General features: G+C 44.8%; 1 protein-coding gene across 1 annotated transcript in view; it reads left to right on the top strand.

Moving 5' to 3' along the window:
- Positions 1-19,862, top strand: part of KCMF1 (potassium channel modulatory factor 1) — a 397,476-nt gene that overhangs the window by 93,848 nt on the left and 283,766 nt on the right. Inside the window, exon 2 of the mRNA XM_086961817.1 lies at positions 5,731-5,898. Coding sequence (XP_086817943.1) covers positions 5,731-5,898 — 168 coding nt within the window. The remainder of the gene's footprint in view (positions 1-5,730; positions 5,899-19,862) is intronic.

Genomic DNA, 19,862 nt, shown 5'->3' with positions numbered 1-19,862 from the left:
GGGAAAACCGCTCCTCATTCTTGTAATGCAATGTGTGTTTTCAGCATGGAAGCAGACATTCTTCCAATCAAACCATAATCAAATCGAAATGCTTCTTGGGTGAGGCAAAGACAAGAACTGGCTGGAAAACATGTGAATCAGGAGGGGGGGGGGGGTGAGATAAACGAAGCCATTGAATCATGAAAAGGAGGATACAAAGCCCAGGATCAATCTTTATCGGATGCAGTAGGTTGTATTTATGAACCGACATCTGAACTTGTCTGTGAGACCTAATAACCAGGCTGCATGTACTTTCCAAAGCAAGAAGTTTTTTCTGCAAACTTCAAGTCGGGGTACCTCTTGGCTGCACCTTAAATGGAATACTGTTGCTATTTTATGAATGTACATCATAATTGGGGCCACTGGATTCATGCGATTCTGTGGCCACAGCTTTTTTGCATTATTATGGGGTTGGCACATAATCCATCATTTTCTGCGTGATCTGCAGATTTTAGCAAATAAAGAACAGCACAAACCGAATTTCTTTGGTTGTTAAACTGAGACTGATGAAGTGACATGTTTGCCCTGATAGTAATAACGTGTAAAAGAAAAAAGAAATGGTATTGGCGCCAAAAAATGTGCTGCATTATGCCACATCATTTGGCTTTTCTTACCACATAATGTAGTTCTCCCCACTGCATAATTCCTGTGGCCCTGTGTATAATTAACCTGATAAATGGCATGTATAATATAAACACACATAGATCATAGTACTTCGATGTAACCTCTTGCCTAGTCATCCACAATTACGGATACATTTATCATAATCTAGATCATTGGGGTACTCTGTTCTGCGTATGGAAACCCAAAATAAACAATGCAATTTTCTTTTAAATGTAGGTTTTTATTTTCAATTCAGACAAATGTATGGTGCTTGCAATTTTCACTAGAGGCAGATGATCCTCTCAAGACTGAAGTCAGCCTCGAGCAGATGACTTAGCCTGGGTACCTCGATAAATCTCAACCCAAAATTAGCCAAGCCGAGTTGTGGGTGAGAGTCTAAATTCACCACTATGTGGTGTGAGTCGTTTGGGTGGGGGATAGGAACAAACTGGACAAGGTAGATAAAGTTACAGTGGTTATAAAGAGGCAGCCTGTGAGTGATACATGAGTGACAAAGGAGACACAAAATAGGACATGGGTCTTTTTTTAATAGCTGTTGCATCAACCAGAGGAATTGGTTAAATGTAAGCATTTCCAATTAAGAGCCAAACCTCACTATCCATGAGAATTAAAATGAAGCAGACTAATGTACATGTGGCTACAACGGTGATCTCTTTTTATTTAAATCAAACAATTCTGTACTTTTAAAACCCGATCAATTCTGGAGAAAGGATATTATAAACATTAGGTGTTAGAAGAGCATTTATGTATTGCATTCAGAAAATAAAGCCAGTATGGAAGACAAAAGCACTCTTCAAATTATGTGTCCACCATTAAAAAAGGCAGTAAATCCAGATGGATTGTTCAGACTGTTCATTTTTGTAATTGGCAAATAACATTGGCAATTTTTTTTTTAATAACATCTGTTCAGCTGCAGCATGGCCCTCTACAAATAGGTTTGGCAAAAATTATTGTGTAGGTGTTCTATAAAAAAGCGATGCGAAATTAAGTCAGACTATTAGAAATTTGTTTGACTCTATTCATTCTTCGAATGAACTCCACATTGGTGAAATTACTTCTATGCAATCTGTGCAGGGCATGTGATTCTAGAATAGGTCCGCCTTGCAAAATAAACTAGTTACCTGTAACAATAGTTGTGCTGCATGAAACACTTCTCAATTCCCTTGGGACCGTTCTTATTTGAAGGAGAGCTAGTGCGCAGAAAAAAACCTGATCAATTTAAAAATAATGAACCAGTTAAAAACAAACTAAAGCTGTTGGTCAATTATTCCCTTGCACTGTGGGCTTTTGGTCAAATTCTCAGTAAGTCAGATTGCCTCCACCTATGGCCAGTGACTAAAATTAAAACTTTTTTTCAAAAGAAAATAATTCCTGACCCCAAACTCTAGATACCCCAATAATAAAATTAAATGTAAGGCGGTATTTCTAAAGCGCTGTCACTCCGAAGGGGGCATCCTGGCACTGAATTAACCTGAATTAAAAAAAATCAAGCTTTAAAGCTGTTGGAACAGTAAATTAGTTTTTTTCGCATTCTGCCCAGCAAGGATAAGGAGTATAAATAAGTACACATTGATGCTCTGATGTAGCTCTTGTACCCCCTACCCCCTTTCTCGAGATGATATCTCACTCATCTCATTGTGGTCTGCCTCGTCTTAACATTGATATAGACAGCAGTGAATGGAACGATTAAGTGGATGTTCAGTTGGCTAATAGATTGGCATGGCTTAGCCAAAGTGGACTATTGGAGAGTGGGGTCTAGGCCAGACAATCTACTACATGCACTTTGCTTTTAATACCACCCCTCCCATGCTGCAAAAAGTGGTTAATTTTCTTTTCTGCTCCTGAAAGGGGACATTGGATCTTGAAATGCATTGCTGCTGTTAGTTACCCTAACAATATTTTTCTATTTTATATAGAGAGGTTTCTAGCTCAGAAAGATAATCTGTCAAATGTATTTAACATGTTTATAAAAAACACCATTATTGAAGTTATTCTCCAAAAAGTAGCTGTCCGTTATGCAATCAATCAATCAGGTTTCTTAAAGAGCGTGGCTAATCACCTGTTAGGGTCTCAAGGTGCAGACTGGGTGGAGGGGGATTTCTGCGGTTCAATCGAAGAGCCAGGTATTGAGATCCTTCCTGAATTGAGGTGGTGAAGGTGATTGTATGAGATGTAGAGGTAGTGATTTCCAGATCTTTGCAGCGAGGTAGGTGAAGTATCTTCCTTGGCCGAGGCTTTGTGGTTCAGTGTGATATTGGCACGGGTCAGTTGGGCAGAGCAGAGATGTCTGATTGATGTGTAGAAGGAGAGGTGGTGGATGAGGTATGCATGTCTGGTGTTGTAGAGGGCTTTGTAGGCTTGTGTGAAGTGCTTGAAGGTGATTATTTTGTTGATGGAGAGCCAGTGAAGGTCTCTCAGGTGACCGGCGATGTGGCTGCAGTGGGAGATGTCCAGCATAAATCTGGCAGAGGCGGTCTGGATGCTCAGCAATTTATTTTTGGAGTTTTTGGGTGGTGCCGGTGTAGAGTGCATTGCTGTAGTAGAGTGCATTGCCGTAGTAGAGCTTGCTGCTGATGAGCGCCTGGGTGACCGTTTTCTGGGACACGGCTGGGATCCACCTGAAAATCTTCCAAAGAAGGCAGAGCGTGGGGAAGCAGGAGAATGAGACTGTGTTGATTTGGTGGTTCATGGAAAGCGAGGAGTCTAAGATGATGCTGTGGTTGCATGCATGGTTGGTGAGTGTGGGGGCGGGGCAGGTATTCAGAGCGCTGCGTGCCACCAGGAGTCTTCCCAAGCGGAGGGAGTAGTGCCCAGGATGAGCTGTTCAGTTTTGTCGGAGTTGAGTTTGAGGCAGCTGTCCTTCATCCAGGTGGCGACTGCCTTCATCCGGTTATAAAAGTTGCTCTTAGCAGCTGTCGGCTTGTCGGTGAGGAAGAGAATCTGCTGGATGTCGTCGGAGTAGGAGACTGTTGAGTCTGTGGTTTCTGACGGTGGCTATAAGCAGGGCCATGTAGATTTTGAAGAGGGTGGGGTTCAGAGAGGAGCCCAGAGGTACTCCCCAGTTTATCTCACTAGGTTCTGAGGAGAACAGTGGGAGCTTAACTCTAGGTTCTGCCAGCGAAGGAGAAGAGAATCCACTCTTAAGGCTTTGCAGCGGATGCCAGAGTCCTGGAGTCTCTTGCAGAGGGTGTGGTGGTAGACCGTGTCGAAGACGGCAGAGAGGTCCAGGATGAGGGCTGTGATTTTGCATTGGTCGAGGAGAGTGCAGATGTCTGTTGTGGAGAGGAGTGCAGTCTTGGTGCTGTGGTTGCTTCTGAAGTCTGATTGGGAGTAGTTGGGCATTGATGGCCTCCTTGATGAATTTTGCTAGGAAGGGGAGCAGAGAGATGGGTCTGTAATTCTTGAGGTCCGTCGGGTCGGCAGAGGGTTTTTTCAGCAGAGAGTAGATCTCTGCATGTTTCTGATCTTCAGGGAAGGTGGCAAACTCGATAGAGCAGTTGATGGTTCGTCAGAGTTCGGGGTTGATGGTGGCACCGGCTTGGTTGGAGATGTGGTGGGGCATGGTTCAGAAGGGGCTCCAGAGTGAATGCTTTTCATGATCCTTAGGTTGTCATCAGTGGTGAGTGTGGTCCAGATGAGCAGGGTCGTCTGGGATCTGGAGAATTGTGGTGTGTTGGTTTTGGGTGGGTTTTTTTTTTTTGAGGTGGGGTGTGTGGGCCCTGGGTGGCAAAGCTGTTGTAAGTATCTATAATCTTGCTGAGAAGAAGGTGGAGAGATTGTCGCAGAGGTCTTGGGAGGGGGTCGAGGTGATGTCTGTGGCATCCGTGCTGGGTTTGGCAAATTCTTTGATCAAGGAGAAGAGTTCTTTGCTGTTGTGTGTGTTGGCACATTCTGTATGGCAGTTTTCTTTGAGGTTCTGATGAGGGGGAGGTGCTCCTCTATCTTTTCTTGAGCTATCTGCAGGTGCACCTGGACTCTTGGAGGGTGGGGGAGAACCAGCTGGCTTTCTTGGAGGGCGGCTCACTGAAGGGTTTCCCGAGGGTAGCCAGTGTGTTGGCTCAGTCAGAGATCCATAAGTGGAGGTTGCATGGCGGTCAGTCCAATGTAGTTCAGGAGGGTGGTTGTTGGAGATGTTGTTGCTTGTGGAGAAGATGGGGTCAAGCGTTTGTCCTGCTCAGTGGGTTGCGGAGGTGACCATTTGTCCTATAGTGGTGATGTTCTCCAGTAGGGATTAGATGTTGTGGTAGTTGAGATTGTCCAGGTAGAAATTGAGGTCGCCGAGGATGCTGTAGTCCAGTGAAGCGGAGGATGGTGTGCAATGAAGTCTGCTATGGTGTCACTGAAGGAAGGGATGGGGTCCGGGAGGTCTGTAGAAGAGAGTGCCACGGAGGGTGGCGTTTGGGTTGGTCTGGACCTGGAAATGGAGGTGCTCCATGTTGGGTGAGTGGTTGTCGGAGCTAGTTGTGAGGGGGAGGGAGTTTTTGTTTACGATGGCAATGCCGCCTCCTGGTCGTTTGGTATGCAGTGATAATGTTTAAGGCATTAAGGGCTGCATGCATGCCCTTTCAAAGCATTCAGTTCACATTTTCCTTCATCTGGAGCCAACCACAACAGACCCTATCTGTGATATAAATCATTATTTGTAGCTAATGCTACAGGTATTTTGTAACTCTTCATTTTCTTTCCAAATGCGAATCTAGTATAGATTTTCTTAAAAAATAAACATTTACTTTTTGTAAACAAAATGGCATTATTTTCAGTGCAGAACAGGTTACGGTATGAAATAAAGTTAATTCAAACCGAGGGATGAGAACAAGTATGAACTGTCTTTGAGCAACATAACATTGCTAATTGTTTAGAATACTTATAATTAATGCAAATTATCAGTGATGGCGACTGAGTCATTGCTTCTGAGTAGGAGTTATTAGATTACTATTTCTAGAAAAATCCTGTGTTAATTAAAAGTTATCATGTAACCTATTTCTTTCACCAGTGCTTGTTTTACCTCTTTATTAGATTCCAGCAACATTTGTTTAGTAGTTATATGTCACTTTCTTTCTGCTACAGGTGTTAGTTGTGATGCATGTTTGAAAGGAAATTTTCGAGGTCGCAGATATAAGTGCTTAATTTGCTACGATTACGATCTGTGTGCTTCTTGTTACGAAAGTGGTGCGACAACAACCAGGCATACAACCGATCATCCAATGCAGTGCATATTAACAAGAGTAGATTTTGGTAAGTTTTGATTCAGGTATGTTAAAAATGATTTATTTTATTTGAAATCTTATTGCAATAGTGATTTGAGAATTGTAGTTTCTTTTCTTAGGCACAATATATTTAAGATCTGGTGCAGCATAAATACTATGGTATTATACTCAATTCAATTCATTATGTCTTTATTTCGAAGTAAAATTCATAAAAGACGACATACAATACATAAAAATATATAAAAACTGCTGCAAACATGTCCCCAATTATCTAAAAAGAGTGTGGCAAGCAAACAACATGTGATCATATCATGGCAATTAATTTTAAAAAGTGTTCAATTTCTTAGTACGGATCAGCCACGCCCAACCCAGGAATTTAGCCACACAAATCACAGACATTTCAGATCTAATATCACGAAATTTCTGCAGGGCTTCAAGATATCCCCCACAATCAAAAGTTCTACATAAGGGTTTCAGCCATTTGAGTCGGGGGGCTCGGTATGCTGGACATGCAAAAAACATTTGGCCAATGCTTTCTATCTGGTCAGGACACCAGAAACATTTGTTGCTTACATTCTTCGCCCACTTTGTAGTAAAGGAGTTGATGGGTAATGTACCTACACGAAACTGGTGGTACAATTTACGGTCCAGGGTTTTACAAATCAAGTCCAAGTAGGGCTCGAGGGACGGAGCTACCTTATGTGTTAAAAAGAGTCCCGTTAAGTTATTGTCCGAAGAATGGGTGACCAGTATAGATTTTTTCGAGGCCCAGAAAAGATCCTTAAAATCTTTTGGAGGAAAACTGGAGCGCCCGGGGTTTATCCACAGCTCGGGGAGGCCCATTGTATACAGTATTTGTTTGACTTCCCTGAGCCATGGGATGCTATGAGCACCCCACAATGATTTAACCTCATCCAGTTCATGGGCGAAGAGGCTGAGCTCTGGAGTCGTCCAAAGCCAACGCCAGAGTGCCACTAGACGAAACTGTGCCATCTCGTCTAAAGGTCTGCAACCTAGGTCTAATAGCAGTGGTTTAATGGGTGAGGATTGTGGAAGCCCTACCAAGTTCCGTAGGAACCTATTCTGAGCTGTGGCCAAAACTGACAAATCCTTGTAACCCCATATGTCAGCTCCGTACAGGGTTGCTGCATTGACCTTGGCTTCATAAATTTTTAATGCTGGAGTGATACGTTTAGTCAAGGATTTTTTCTGTTCATGCAATAAGCACCCCGTGAGACGGACAAATTTGAGATTTAATGCCTCCAACTGGGGGTTCCAGCTAAGTTGGTGATCAAGGGTCACACCCAAATACGTCATGACCTTGACCTGTTCAATTGAGACACCGTTCAAAGTAACTGAACTTTTAATTGGGGTTCTCTTGCTAAATACCATAAATTTGGTTTTATCTACGTTGATCTGCAAGTCATTATTCTTACAGAACTCTGCAAACCTATTCAGGGCTGCCTGTAACCCGCTCCGGGTTTTAGAAAGGAGCAGGGTGTCGTCGGCAAAGATTAGCATCGGATATTTTGATCCGCCCAGGGAAGGTGCATCAGTCTGTGTTTTGTTAAAAAAATGACCTACCTGGTTGATGAAAAGGAGAAACCGGGTGGGAGCCAACACGCAGCCCTGGCGCACCCCTCGTTGGACTGGGAAGCTGTTGGTCACCTGACCCTGCCTCCCCCACCTTACCTGGGCGAAATTATACTCATTAATTAAGAAATTGAAAGCCAGGGATACTATTTGGTTTCAACAACACTGGTAGGCCCATACTAGATTGTTCTAGATGGCCAATTATTTTCATTTGGCTGATCTTCAGCACAATGAGTTCTCAATATGCATTTATGCTTCTTAGAGAATTCAGGATAGCAAGTTTAATTATAATTTTCGTGCCTGTTAGTGTCTCTCGCTGAATTTGCTTCTCTCCACATTGCATTTTTACTCCTATCGTGGTTTTTATGGCTTTCTTTGCCTTTGATTCTCCCTACCCTCTGAGAGCCTCCCTTGCTACTGAGCCACTCCCAACATTTATTTCCAAGTTGCAGCCTATCCACATGCTACTACTCCACTGGACGCTCCTCCCAGTGACTGCTGCCATAAACAAAGGGTGGTGTGGCGGGCGGAGGATTTACGCACGTAGGGGAGGAGGAGGGGTTAGAAATACTTTATTTGAAAGGGGGAAAAAAGTAGCTCTAGCCGCCTCCAATGTTGTCGCATCGCACCGCCTCTCCCCTTCCTGCCTGGTCCCAGCAGCTCGTGGGACAGACTCCCACCCAATCCCCGTGCTGCCGAGCAGTGCAGGGATTGGCCCGCTCTGGCCAGTAAGGCTGTGGGGTTTCTCCAGCCCAGCTGCTCAGTGAAGCTGGGCTGGAGAAAATGTAAGTACGCATGTGTGTTTTGGTCGGCCTGAGACGGCCGGCCAAATACACGTGAGCACTTAGGGAGTGGAGTGCATGTATCACCCCAACCCCCCTCCTGAGCCTTGGCCACACCCCTCCCTACAGCGCTGGCTCAGAATCGGCAAATGCAAAATAAAACGATGCAAGAACATTGTTCTATTTTTTATTTGCTGGCTCTGAGCCAGGCAGTTGGGCAACACTCCTTTGCCATTACGGAGTAGCCGCTACTGGATCCTGCCTACCTTGAAGGATTCACGCTCCATCCCACTAGAGAAAGATGCCTTTGACAACAAGTGTGGTAAGTAAATTACTAGCAAAATGCTGTTGTTGAAAGATCAGATTATCAACAGAACAGTGGACAAGGTGAAGAGTTTGCCTGTGGATGCTGGACCACCACCTTGGGGCGGGATATTGGTCAAGGAGAGGATAACACTGGAAAAGTTCCAGGGTTATGAAGGCAGAGTAGGCTATGAACAACTTGTGTAGCAACTTTCATGTGTTTTAATCCTTCCACTTGCTGTATCAGTTTGCACTTGACTTTGCATCCCACATTTGTTTTGTTCTGTCCCTTGGATACTCTCATGGTAGTTTTGACTGGCTATTGTTCTTGGGCCTTTTCCTTTTACCTCTGTGTACTTTAGAAGTGCCACCTAATTCTCATGTCTTGGATGGTAGCTTTCCAATCATCCTTGGACTCATCCTCGCCTTTATTGTGGAGTTTTGGAGAAGCAGGACATTGCCAGTAGAGACTACTCAATCCTGCTCTATAAGACCATGCATAGACTATCCAGGGCTATGAAGTCAGTACTCCAGCCAAGTTCACTTCAGATCGTAATCAACTCTCTTCACCTCTCACTATACAGGTAACAGCTGGTTTCCGTTTCCATTTCCTAGGAATATTGGAGGAGAAGTTTGAGATTGACATAAAAAACCGGCTTACAATCTTGACACTTTAATTATATGTACAGGTGGTTGACCCCATGGGACTATACACCGACTTATTCGTTCTATGGTGCTTATCCATCAAGATGTTCACTGGCATTGCAAGTGCCACAGTGTACTATAATCTGTATGTCTCTATCCATATATGATGTCACATGGATAGTGGAAATTCAGCAGCTGATTCAAACTGTGTTCGAGCTTTGGAGAGTGAAACTTCAAATTAATCTAACCACTTTAAGGTACCCTTACCTCCCCAATTGCTGAAAAGGAATTAATACATTGTGATGGCTATTGTCAAATCATGGCGAAGAAGTCCAAAATAGAGTAATTTACATTTTCCAGAATTTGTGATTTTCTTGCAAAATGTTTGTGTCCACTGCGAAACCAGTACAGCCATCATGTTTTGACCATACAGTCTTGAGACTTTTATCAAGGCAACCTCTTCGCTTAGATTGGAAGTCCAAATAAAGTGACAATCCTGATAGAGGATCAGTAAATCTCCTAACTATGAACTTTGTTTAAAATAAAGGCAGGAAACGCACCAAAGTATTTGGAAAAATTAGTCAGGCCCTACTTTCCTGCACGCAATCTCCGCTCTCTAAATGCAGCAAACTTTGCGGTACCCAGATTTAAACTGGCCAGAGTGGGAGGGAGATCCTTTTCCGATCTGGGACCAGCCTTCTGGAACTCCCTTCCCCCAGTTATACGAAAGGAGGAAAACTTTGCCAGCTTTAAGAAAAGCGTTAAAACCTGGCTGTTCAATAAATAATTTGGTGTCTGGCCGTCTTGCTTTCTGTGCTGTTTGGTTCTTAGTCCTGGCGCCGGGAAACCCTTTGTGGGTAACTGCGCGCATTACAAATGCAAAAAATAAATAAATAAATAAATAAATAAAAAATAAATAAACTATTGGTGAAACAATCTAAATTACATGGGCAGCACCTCGTATATAATCAAACCCCTTTTGCAGGACCATGTGGCAGCCAGGGGCTACAGGGCCTCAGCTGTGGGGGTTAAGGTAGCTTACCTCTGTTGTCCCAGATCCCGTGCTACTATGGTTCTGCAAACTGGGCAAGTACCATCCTTTTCACATTTGACTTTCAGGGTAGTGAGGGCAAGCAGTCACAGGCTTCGCAGTGATGTTGAGGGGGATGCTTGAGCTCAACAATCAACAGACCAAATGAAATACACATTCAGTTCAGTTACCTTTTCAAGAAAGTTAATGTTCAAGGCATATGGGCTGCAGACCACACACACTATTGCATAAGATCCCCATCTGTTGGTGGGCCCGGATGATTACACTTTTATTGTACTCTTGGAAGAGTCTTTGTCTGTTGGATGACTCCTCCCTTAGATCGTAGCGCACATGGGCATCGACTCCATCTTCAGATTGTTTTTTCCGCCATCAGGCTCGGATGTGTTCATCGTTCGGTCCCGTTACCGATCTCTTTTCGAATTCATAAATCAATCATAATACCATCGGCATCGTCTTCGACAGTGATTCCAGTTGCCAGCGTCGAATAAAGTCTTTACTTCTCGATTCAATGTTAGTCGGGGCCGTCGGGCCTAACTGCGCCATTGGGCCTTTGGCTCATGGAAAGAACACCCTTCAAGAAGTGCCCTCGGTGTGGACACAGATTCCCTCACTCCGATCTTCAGGAGGTTTGCAATCTGTGCTTATCTCCAGAGCAAGAGAGTCGAGACTGTGAGGCCTGCGCTTCGTTCTGGTGCAAGGAAACCATCCGAGACCATCTAGCTCGAAGAGTAATGGCGCAGTCATCGTCATCGACACCAGCCCTCATCATAGATGAGGCTCCGATTGAAGTAGACGCCGAAGAACGGCAGCACGAAGACATCGCTTCCGAAGCAGAGGATTCAGCTTCTGGAGCCGAGGATCAATCCGAAGATGACTATCTTCCAGCTGGTCAACAGGTTGTGAGTACAAACGTCGACCCTGTTCACCCCACCTTACCGGGACAGGCTTCGGTTCCACCTCCACCTTCGGGTCCAGGTGCACACCGACCAAAACCTTCTGACGCCCCGCCTTCTGGCTCGGCAGCGAAGAATATGAAAAAGCATCCAGTCAACTCTGGCTCGAGTCAGCCTGTCAGTCCCGAAAAGCAGAAGGTCCTTAAGCCAAAATTAACACCGTCACCAAAGCATCCTTCGGTACCGAAAGTGGTGGAGCCGAAAGCAAGTTCGGCACCGAAACAGGTTCCCAAAGCTACCAAACCAAAAACCACCCCGGTTCTGAAAAAAGTGGACCCGAAGACTGTTCCGGTACCGAAACATACTTCGGCTCCGAAGGTAGTCCAAACGTACTCCGGGAACAAAAACTTCGGATCCAAAGAGCACGGATCCTAAGAAAAAGTCTTAAAAACCGAAACCAAAACCTGCTCCAAAGACAATAGACACTGTAAAAGCTAAGCATTTCGGCCCCAAACCAGGTAAATCGGCGCCGAAAAAGGATTTTCCAGTAGTAGAGCTTTTCAAACTTGACCCAAAGCAAAAGACTCTTCATATTAATCCAAAGACTGGACATATCACTTCAGTGCCTGAGAAGAGGAAAATGGATTATCCTAAACCGCTAGTTCCTCTAAAAAAGCATGCTCAAACTTCCCCCATAAGGATTCCATCACCAGAAGTAGAAATACCAATAGATATTTCTCCTGTACATTCACCATCTAGTACACATAGTCTTATACCACAAGATGAGGATGATGAGGATAGCTACTCACAAGAGGTTGAGAGTGAACATCACATAGACAACATTAATGACCCAGATGATATTCCTGGGCCATCAGGTGACCAATAAGAACATTATATAATGCACCAGATGCACCAAATCTGCCACAAGACGAAGTGTACCCATCTAGACCATCTCCCCCAGATGACACTATTGGGTTTACGCTGCTTATTCATAGAGCAGCCACTTTCCATGGAGTAGACTTACACACAGATACAGTGGAAGAAGATTTCCTAATGGACACACTAATGTTATCACATAAGACCACAACCACACTTCCAAAACTTAGTGGAGTGGTAAGACATGCACCCAAAATATTTAAAGACCCAGTTAGAGCTAGGGTAATTAACCCTCATAGAGCAGCCACTTTCCATGGAGTAGACTTACACACAGATACAGTGGAAGAAGATTTCCTAATGGACACACTAATGTTATCACATAAGACCACAACCACACTTCCAAAACTTAGTGGAGTGGTAAGACATGCACCCAAAATATTTAAAGACCCAGTTAGAGCTAGGGTAATTAACCCCAGACTTGAAAAGAAGTACAAAGCGGCTCCAACTGATCTAGCATACATTAAAGGACAGTTGCCATTCGACTCACTAGTAGTGTCAAATGCGCGAAAAAGAGCTAACTTGCAGACAACAGGGGATGCTCCACCCCCTGACAAAGTCTAAGCTTTTAGATGCTTCGTGAAAACGCACCATTTCACAAGCAGCCAATGTCTGGAGGATTGCTAACACTCAAGCTTTGTTAGCAAGATATGATAAAAAGAGCTCATTATGATGAGTTAGTCACTCATGCAACACTTGCCAGAACAATATAAAACCAGGGCTTCTGACCTAATTCAGGAAGCTAAGGTTATTACAAATACCTCCATACGCTGTGCACTAGACACAGCAGACACAGCCTCTCGTCTAGAGCAATAAATACAGGGGTATTGTTGCATAGACATGCATGGCTATGCATCTCTGGGTTCAAACCAGAAGTACAAGCCAGTATCTTAAACCAGCCATTTGACCATCATCTTTTCGGTCCATCAGTCGATAGTGCACTAGAAAAGATGAAGAAGGATACAGACACGACAAAATCCATGGGAGCTTTACAAACGCAAACCCATAGACCTTCCTTTCGTCGCTCCTCATATAGTGGCGCCTCTAAGGGTTTCCAAACAGACAATACCCCCTCTTCTAATAAAGCGCCCAACCAAACCTCGCCAAGTAAAGGATATTATAGAGGATGGTATGGAAGAAACCACAATAAGGGCCGAGGTAGAGGAAACAACAATCGCAACGCCTCTACTCCCAAACAGTGACTTCCCTTCCATCCACCCAGGCCATTCCACTCCTGTCGGGGGAGGTTACAACAGTTCCTACCTGTCTGGAACTCCATCACCACAGACAGGTGGGTAAGACAAATAATTCAGTCAGGTTATTGCCTGGAGCTCACTTCCACTCCTCCAACAATACCACCCAGGCAGCGTCCCATGTCACAAGAACACCTCATACTGCTAAGTCAAGAGGTGGCATCTCTACTGCAAAAGAATACAATAGAACCAGTCCCAAAACAACATCAAAACACAGGAGTTTATTCTCTATACTTTCTCATACCCAAAAAGGACGGGTCCCTCAGACCTATTTTAGATCTAAGGCCCCTAAACCTGTACATACAATCAGACCCCTTTCATATGGTCACACTAGAACGGGTTCTACCGTTGCTAAAGAAGGGCGACTTCCTTGCCACATTAGATCTCAAGCACGCCTACTTCCACATTCCCATCCATCAATCGCACAGAAAGTACCTATGGTTCATTCTAGTAGGTCAACACTACCAATTCAAGATACTCCCTTTCGGAGTAACTACAGCACCCTGAGTGTTCACAAAGTGTCTAGCAGTACTAGTAGCAGCACACTTAAGAAGGGACAACATTCATGTCTTCCCATATCTGGACGACTAATTAATAAAATCCAAGTCATACAACCAATGTGTACAGCACACGCATCAAACGATATGCCTGCTACACAAAATGGGATTCACGGTAAATCAAAAGAAGTCACATCTCCAACCATCCCTGTCTCAGCAGTATCTAGGTGCTACAATAGATACCTCCAAGGCAATAGCGAACCCCAACCCAACAAGAATACAAAGTATGCAGGATCTTATCAAAATATTCCAGCCACAACACTCACTACCAGCTCGAGTGTTCATGCAACTAATAGGAATGATGGCATCTTGCATTTTCATAGTACCATATGCAAGACTACAAATGCGCCCCATACAAGAGTGCTTGGCAAGTCCGTGGAATTGAGCTCAGCAACAAATAACCGATCTGGTGGTGGTAGACGACCGGAAATATCGCTCTCTGCAATGGTGGAACACCAAAAACCTTTCCAAGGGATGGACGTTTATAGAACCTGTTCCGCAAATGATACTAACCACAGACGCATCTCTCACAGGATGGGGAGCGCATTTACAAAGACACACAGTCAAGGGTACATGGACAATGCAACAAAAACTACTCCACATCAATCATCTAGAATTACTAGCGATTTTTTTTTCTCTAGCTCTAAAATTGTTTCAGCATTACCTATCAAACAAAGCTGTACTAGTCCGGACGGACAATATGACAGCATTATACTACATTCAAAAACAAGGAGGAACACGCTCCCTACAGCTCGACCGGCTGGCGCAGAGCATATGGAGGTGGGCCATTCCTCAGAATATTTTTCTTTTAGCAGAACATCTACCAGGAGTTCTCAATCAAGTTGCAGATCTGTTAAGTCGTCAGAGACAACAGATGCACAAAAGGGAACTTCATCATCAAGTTCTTCAACCATTTTTTCAAAAGTGGGGTCAACCAGAGATAGATCTGTTTGCTACAAACCACAACTCCAAATGCCCAAGCTTCGCCGCCAGATACCCACACCCATTATCCAAAGGCAATGCGATATGGAAGAACTGGTCAAACAAATTTGCGTACGCTTTTCCACCTCTCCCACTAATTCCATTGGTGGTACGCAAGCCACAGCAACATTCTCTCACATTGATTCTCTTAGACAACCCTTGTATACTACGCTACTAGAGCTCTCGGTAGTACCACATCACAAACTAAAACTCTCCCCACATCTACTAACACAGAACCATGGAGAGATTATGCATCCAGACCCAATGCAGCTCAATCTAGCGATTTGGCTCATGAGGTCTTAGAATTTGGATATCTAAATTTACCACCTGATTGCATGAATGTCATAAAAGAAGCAAGACACCCTACCACTAGAGCATGTTATGCACCAAAGTGGGAAAGGTTTGTTGTATATTGCACAAATAACAACATCAACCCCTTAGATGTTTCCATACAAAACATCATATGCTGGACGGCAACTGACCTTCACTGTGAGGAGATGTGGCTAAATTCTTTTGCTCTTCTACACAAGATTGTAAAACCACCATGGCTAAGAAGAAATCATCTCTTCTCAATGCACGGTGCATACATTACCCCACTAAAACTTTCCAAATTTCTCCCTGACCAAATATTTAACAAATGTAATCTTATGGGAGCATCTGACGTCCACATGTTTATGGAATGTCCAGAAATAAGTCGATTTTGGGAAGAAGTGAAGGCCACTCTAAACTCCATTCTGAATTCATCACTCTCAATAACACTACCACTTATTATCTTTGGGTTGGAAGATAGCATTACTGGCAAAGCAAGGTCATTTCTCTACTACGCCGTTTTGTTGGCCAGAAGGCAAATCTGTTTGCATTGGATAAAGAAAACAGCCCCTTTACAGTCTGGATGGCTCACATGTCTATATGAAACATCTAAAGCAGACCTCAACAGATCATGCCGCAAACGCAACGTGGCATTTTGGGATTTGTTGTCAGAGTGGAGATAGACTCCGTTTTTTTTTTTTTCCCCCCGGGTCCTATGATTATGCCGTAAACACTCCTTGGACTGGGTCTAGCCTCGACATGATATTGGTCCTACAGGTTGAAATATACCTAGATGGAGTCAGCTTAAACCCCTCAAGCTTTTGCGATTTCTCTGCCAACCTCAGAACAACTTGAGTCCTGGTACAGGAGAGAGGGCACGAAAAGCACTTTTTGGCCTGGTTCCAAAGTGATGGACTCGCTAGGTGGCTAGTATCTCCTATATTGAGGGTAAGGCAAATGAGGACAAAAAAAAAAAAAAAAAAAAAATTTAAAAAGACTTATGGGTCCTCCTTTCGAACCTTTGCATAAGTGTGAATTACAGGTTTGAGACATATGAGCTGCAGATCCTACATTTAGCAATAGATCGCCACCTGGTGATGAGCTCGGGTGATTGCAGGTTGTTGTCTTCTTGGAAGAGGTCTTTGTATTCACGAGATAGGGGACTCCTCCCTTGGACAACACTGCGCATGGTCACCGACTCCATCCTCAGATTTTTTTTTTCCGCCACTGGGTTTGGATGAAAGTTTTCCTCTCCGGCTAGAAAAGACTTTTTCTGCATTTTCGAAGCGAGAAACTTTAAACAAACTTATTTCGACATCGAATAGACTTTCGACATCACCAGCTACATTCCGGTGCGTTGACGCGGGCCATTGGGCCCATCGGCGCCGTGCGGCCTACGCCTCATGGACAGAACTCCATTCAAGAGATGCGCGGTATGTCGAGCAAAATTCCCTCATAGCGACCATCACGAGGTTTGCAACCACTGTCTCTCGCCAGAACACGACGAGTCGACCTGCACAGCCTGTGCCTCCTTCCGATCGAAGAAGACCATCCGGGATCAAAGGGCCCGTCGACACGAGATGAGATCAGCACCGGAAGCCATCTTTGAGGAGGGGATCGTCGAAGAAGATGTCTCAGAGGACGAATATCCAATCGAAGATATCTCCGAGGACGAGGCTCCACTCTGCGCAGAGGAGGACTTGCCTGATCTCCAGATTATATCGGGGGCAGAGGATTCGGATGATTCGATTCCATCTCGACTACCCGTGAGTACATCTGCCCCTGCACGACACGACAGACATTACCCAAACAAAAGGCAACGGTCAGCACTCCACCCATGGGGCCCAGTCGAGACCGAAATTTACCCTCTAACGCCCCGCCTTCGGGCCCGGCTCCGAGGAAAGAGAATACGCCTTCGGGTGCCTTGGCTCCGAAGAAACACCATGTGCCAGTTACACCTCCTCCATTGGCACAAAAACATCCTTCGACACCGAAGGACTCGTCGGCACCGAAAACAAAACACCCTTCGGTGCCCAAAGACAAGGACACTTCGGCACCCGTACCATCGGTGCCGAAGCCAAGACCTGTACCAGACCCGAAAGCTTCGACTCTGAAACCTTCCGGTTAAAAAAACGAAGAGGGGAAACCAGTTTCTGGCGCCACAGGCCCAGCAAAACCTGTCTCCACGCCGAAACCTCTAATATCAGTACCAAAGACCCCAGCTAAGACTAAACAACCTTCAGCACCAAAAACATTGCCAAGAGACTCAGTTACTCCTCCTAAGGCAAAAAACACTAGACAACCTCTATCGGCTCCGAAAAAATCGACACCATAGAAGAGGAAGAACTGTTTAGACCAGATCCTAGACAGAAAAAGGTCCATATTAATCCAAAAACTGGACATGTGGAAGCAATTCCTTCTAAAAAAAGACCAGCAGACACACCACTTACACCTGTGGTTCCTGCCAAAAAGGACTGTGCAACTTCTCCAGTGCACCCTTCCTCTCCTTCACCTTCTTCCTCTCCTATTACTCAATCAATCATGGACGTTTGTATAGCGCGCTACTCACCCGGAAGGGTCTCCAGGCGCTGGAGGAGGGGTCCGCTACTGCTCGAAGAGCCAGGTCTTGAGGAGCTTCCTGAAGGAGAGATGATCCTGAGTCAGCCGGAGGTGGATCGGGAGGGAGTTCCATGTCTTAATTGCCAAGTAGGAGAAGGATCTTCCCCCGGCGGTGGCTCTGCGGATGTGTGGTACGGCGGCGAGGGCGAGGCAGGTTTATCGTAGCTGGCGGGTGGGCGCGTAGAAGGTCAGGCGGTTGTTGAGGTACTTGGGGCCCCGGTCATGGAGGGCCTTGTGTGCGTCGGTTAGGAGCCTGAACGTGATCCTCTTGCTGACTGGGAGCCAGTGCAGGTCTCTCAGGTGGCCGCAGATGTGGCTGTGTCGGGGGATGTCCAGGACGAGTTTTGCGGAGGCGTTCTGAATGCGCTGGAGTCTTTTCTGAAGTTTGGCTGTGGTTCCGGCATAGAGGGTGTTTCAGTAGTCCAGTCGGCTGGTGACAAGTGCCTGGGTGATCATCTTCTGATTTCGGTGGGGAACTATCTGAAGATCTTACGGAGCATGCTCAGGGTGTTGAAGCATGATGAAGAGACGGCGTTGACTTGTCTGGTCGTCAAGAGGGAGGAGTTCAGGATGAAACCCAGGTTGCGTGCGTGGTCCGTTGGTTTGGGAGTGGTGCCCAGGGCATTACTCCATATGTGGAACCTATAACTTATCCTATTCAATCTCCTGCATCATCACACCACACTGACGAGGAGTATGATTTAGGTGGGGGATTATGTTCCAGAGCCACATACATACCCTTTAGATGAGGATATCAACACAGAATATCCCAAAGATGATGATACATATAATTTTGCACCAAATAATGCACCAGACATCCCTGATCCTCAGTACTACCCAACAAAACCTTCCCCTACAGAGGATAGTATTGGATTTAATCATTTATTTAACAGAGCTGCACTTTACCATGGGGTTCCTATGCACTCTGATGCCATTGAGGAGGGCTTCTTGTTAGACACTTTCGAACAGTCCCCCACGAGAACTCAAAATGCCCAACCTTCGCCGCCAGGTTTCCACACCCACGGGTCGGAGGGGAATGCAATATGGAGGAACTGGTCAGGCAGATTTGCGTACGCTTTTCCGCCTCTCCCACTCATTCCACTAGTAGTACGCAAGCTCAGACAACAGTCCCTCAAACTAATACTAGTGGCCCCTACATGGGCATGTCAGCCGTGGTTCACCGCGCTACTAGATTTCTCACTGGTTCCACATCAGAAATTACGGCTAACGCCATCCCTGTTAACACAGAACCATGGAGATATAAGGCACCCAGAACGAAGCCAACTGAATTTGGCGATCTGGCTCCTGAAGTCCTAGAGTTTGGTTACTTAAACTTACCACCAGACTGTATGAATATAATTAAAGAAGCTAGAAGACCCACTACCAGAGCATGCTATGCTGCTAAGTGGAAACGATTTGCAATATACTGTAACAACAATCACATTGATCCTTTGGATGTTTCCATCCAAAATATCATTTGCTACCTTCTACATTTACAAAGGTCCAATTTGTCGTCGTCTTCCATATGCATGCATCTAGCAGCAATTGCAGTGTATTTACAAAATAGACAACATCTATCTCTCTTTAGAGTGCCTGCAATAAAAGCATTTATGGAAGGATTAAAAAGAATAATCCCACCTAGGTTACCACCTGCTCCAGTATGGAACCTAAATGTGGTCCTTACAAGACTCATTTGAGACCCTTTTGAGCTGTTCCATAAGTGTGAACTGCAATTCCTAACATGGAAAACGGCTTTCCTTGTTGCCATCACCTCTCTCAGAAGAGTTAGTGAAATACAAGCATTCACAATAGAAGAACCATTTTTTCAAATACATCCTAACAAAGTGGTTCTTAGACCCAATCCTAAATTCCTCCCAAAAGTGATTATTCCTTTTCACCTAAACCAATCAGTAGAGTTCCCAGTGTTTTTTCAAAAACCGAACTCTGTTGCAGAAAGAGCTTTACACACCTTAGATGTTAGAAGAGCTCTACTATATTACACAGACAGGACTAAATCCTTCAGAAAGACAAAACAACTATTTGCATCTTTCTCTCCCCCACACAAAGGCAATC

Source organism: Lissotriton vulgaris, chromosome 3_1 (genome assembly GCF_964263255.1).
Source record: "Lissotriton vulgaris chromosome 3_1, aLisVul1.2, whole genome shotgun sequence".
In the NCBI taxonomy this organism is placed as follows: Eukaryota; Metazoa; Chordata; class Amphibia; order Caudata; family Salamandridae; genus Lissotriton; species Lissotriton vulgaris.
The sequence above is the reverse complement of the archived record's forward strand: the minus strand, read 5'-3'. Positions and strand labels throughout refer to the sequence as shown.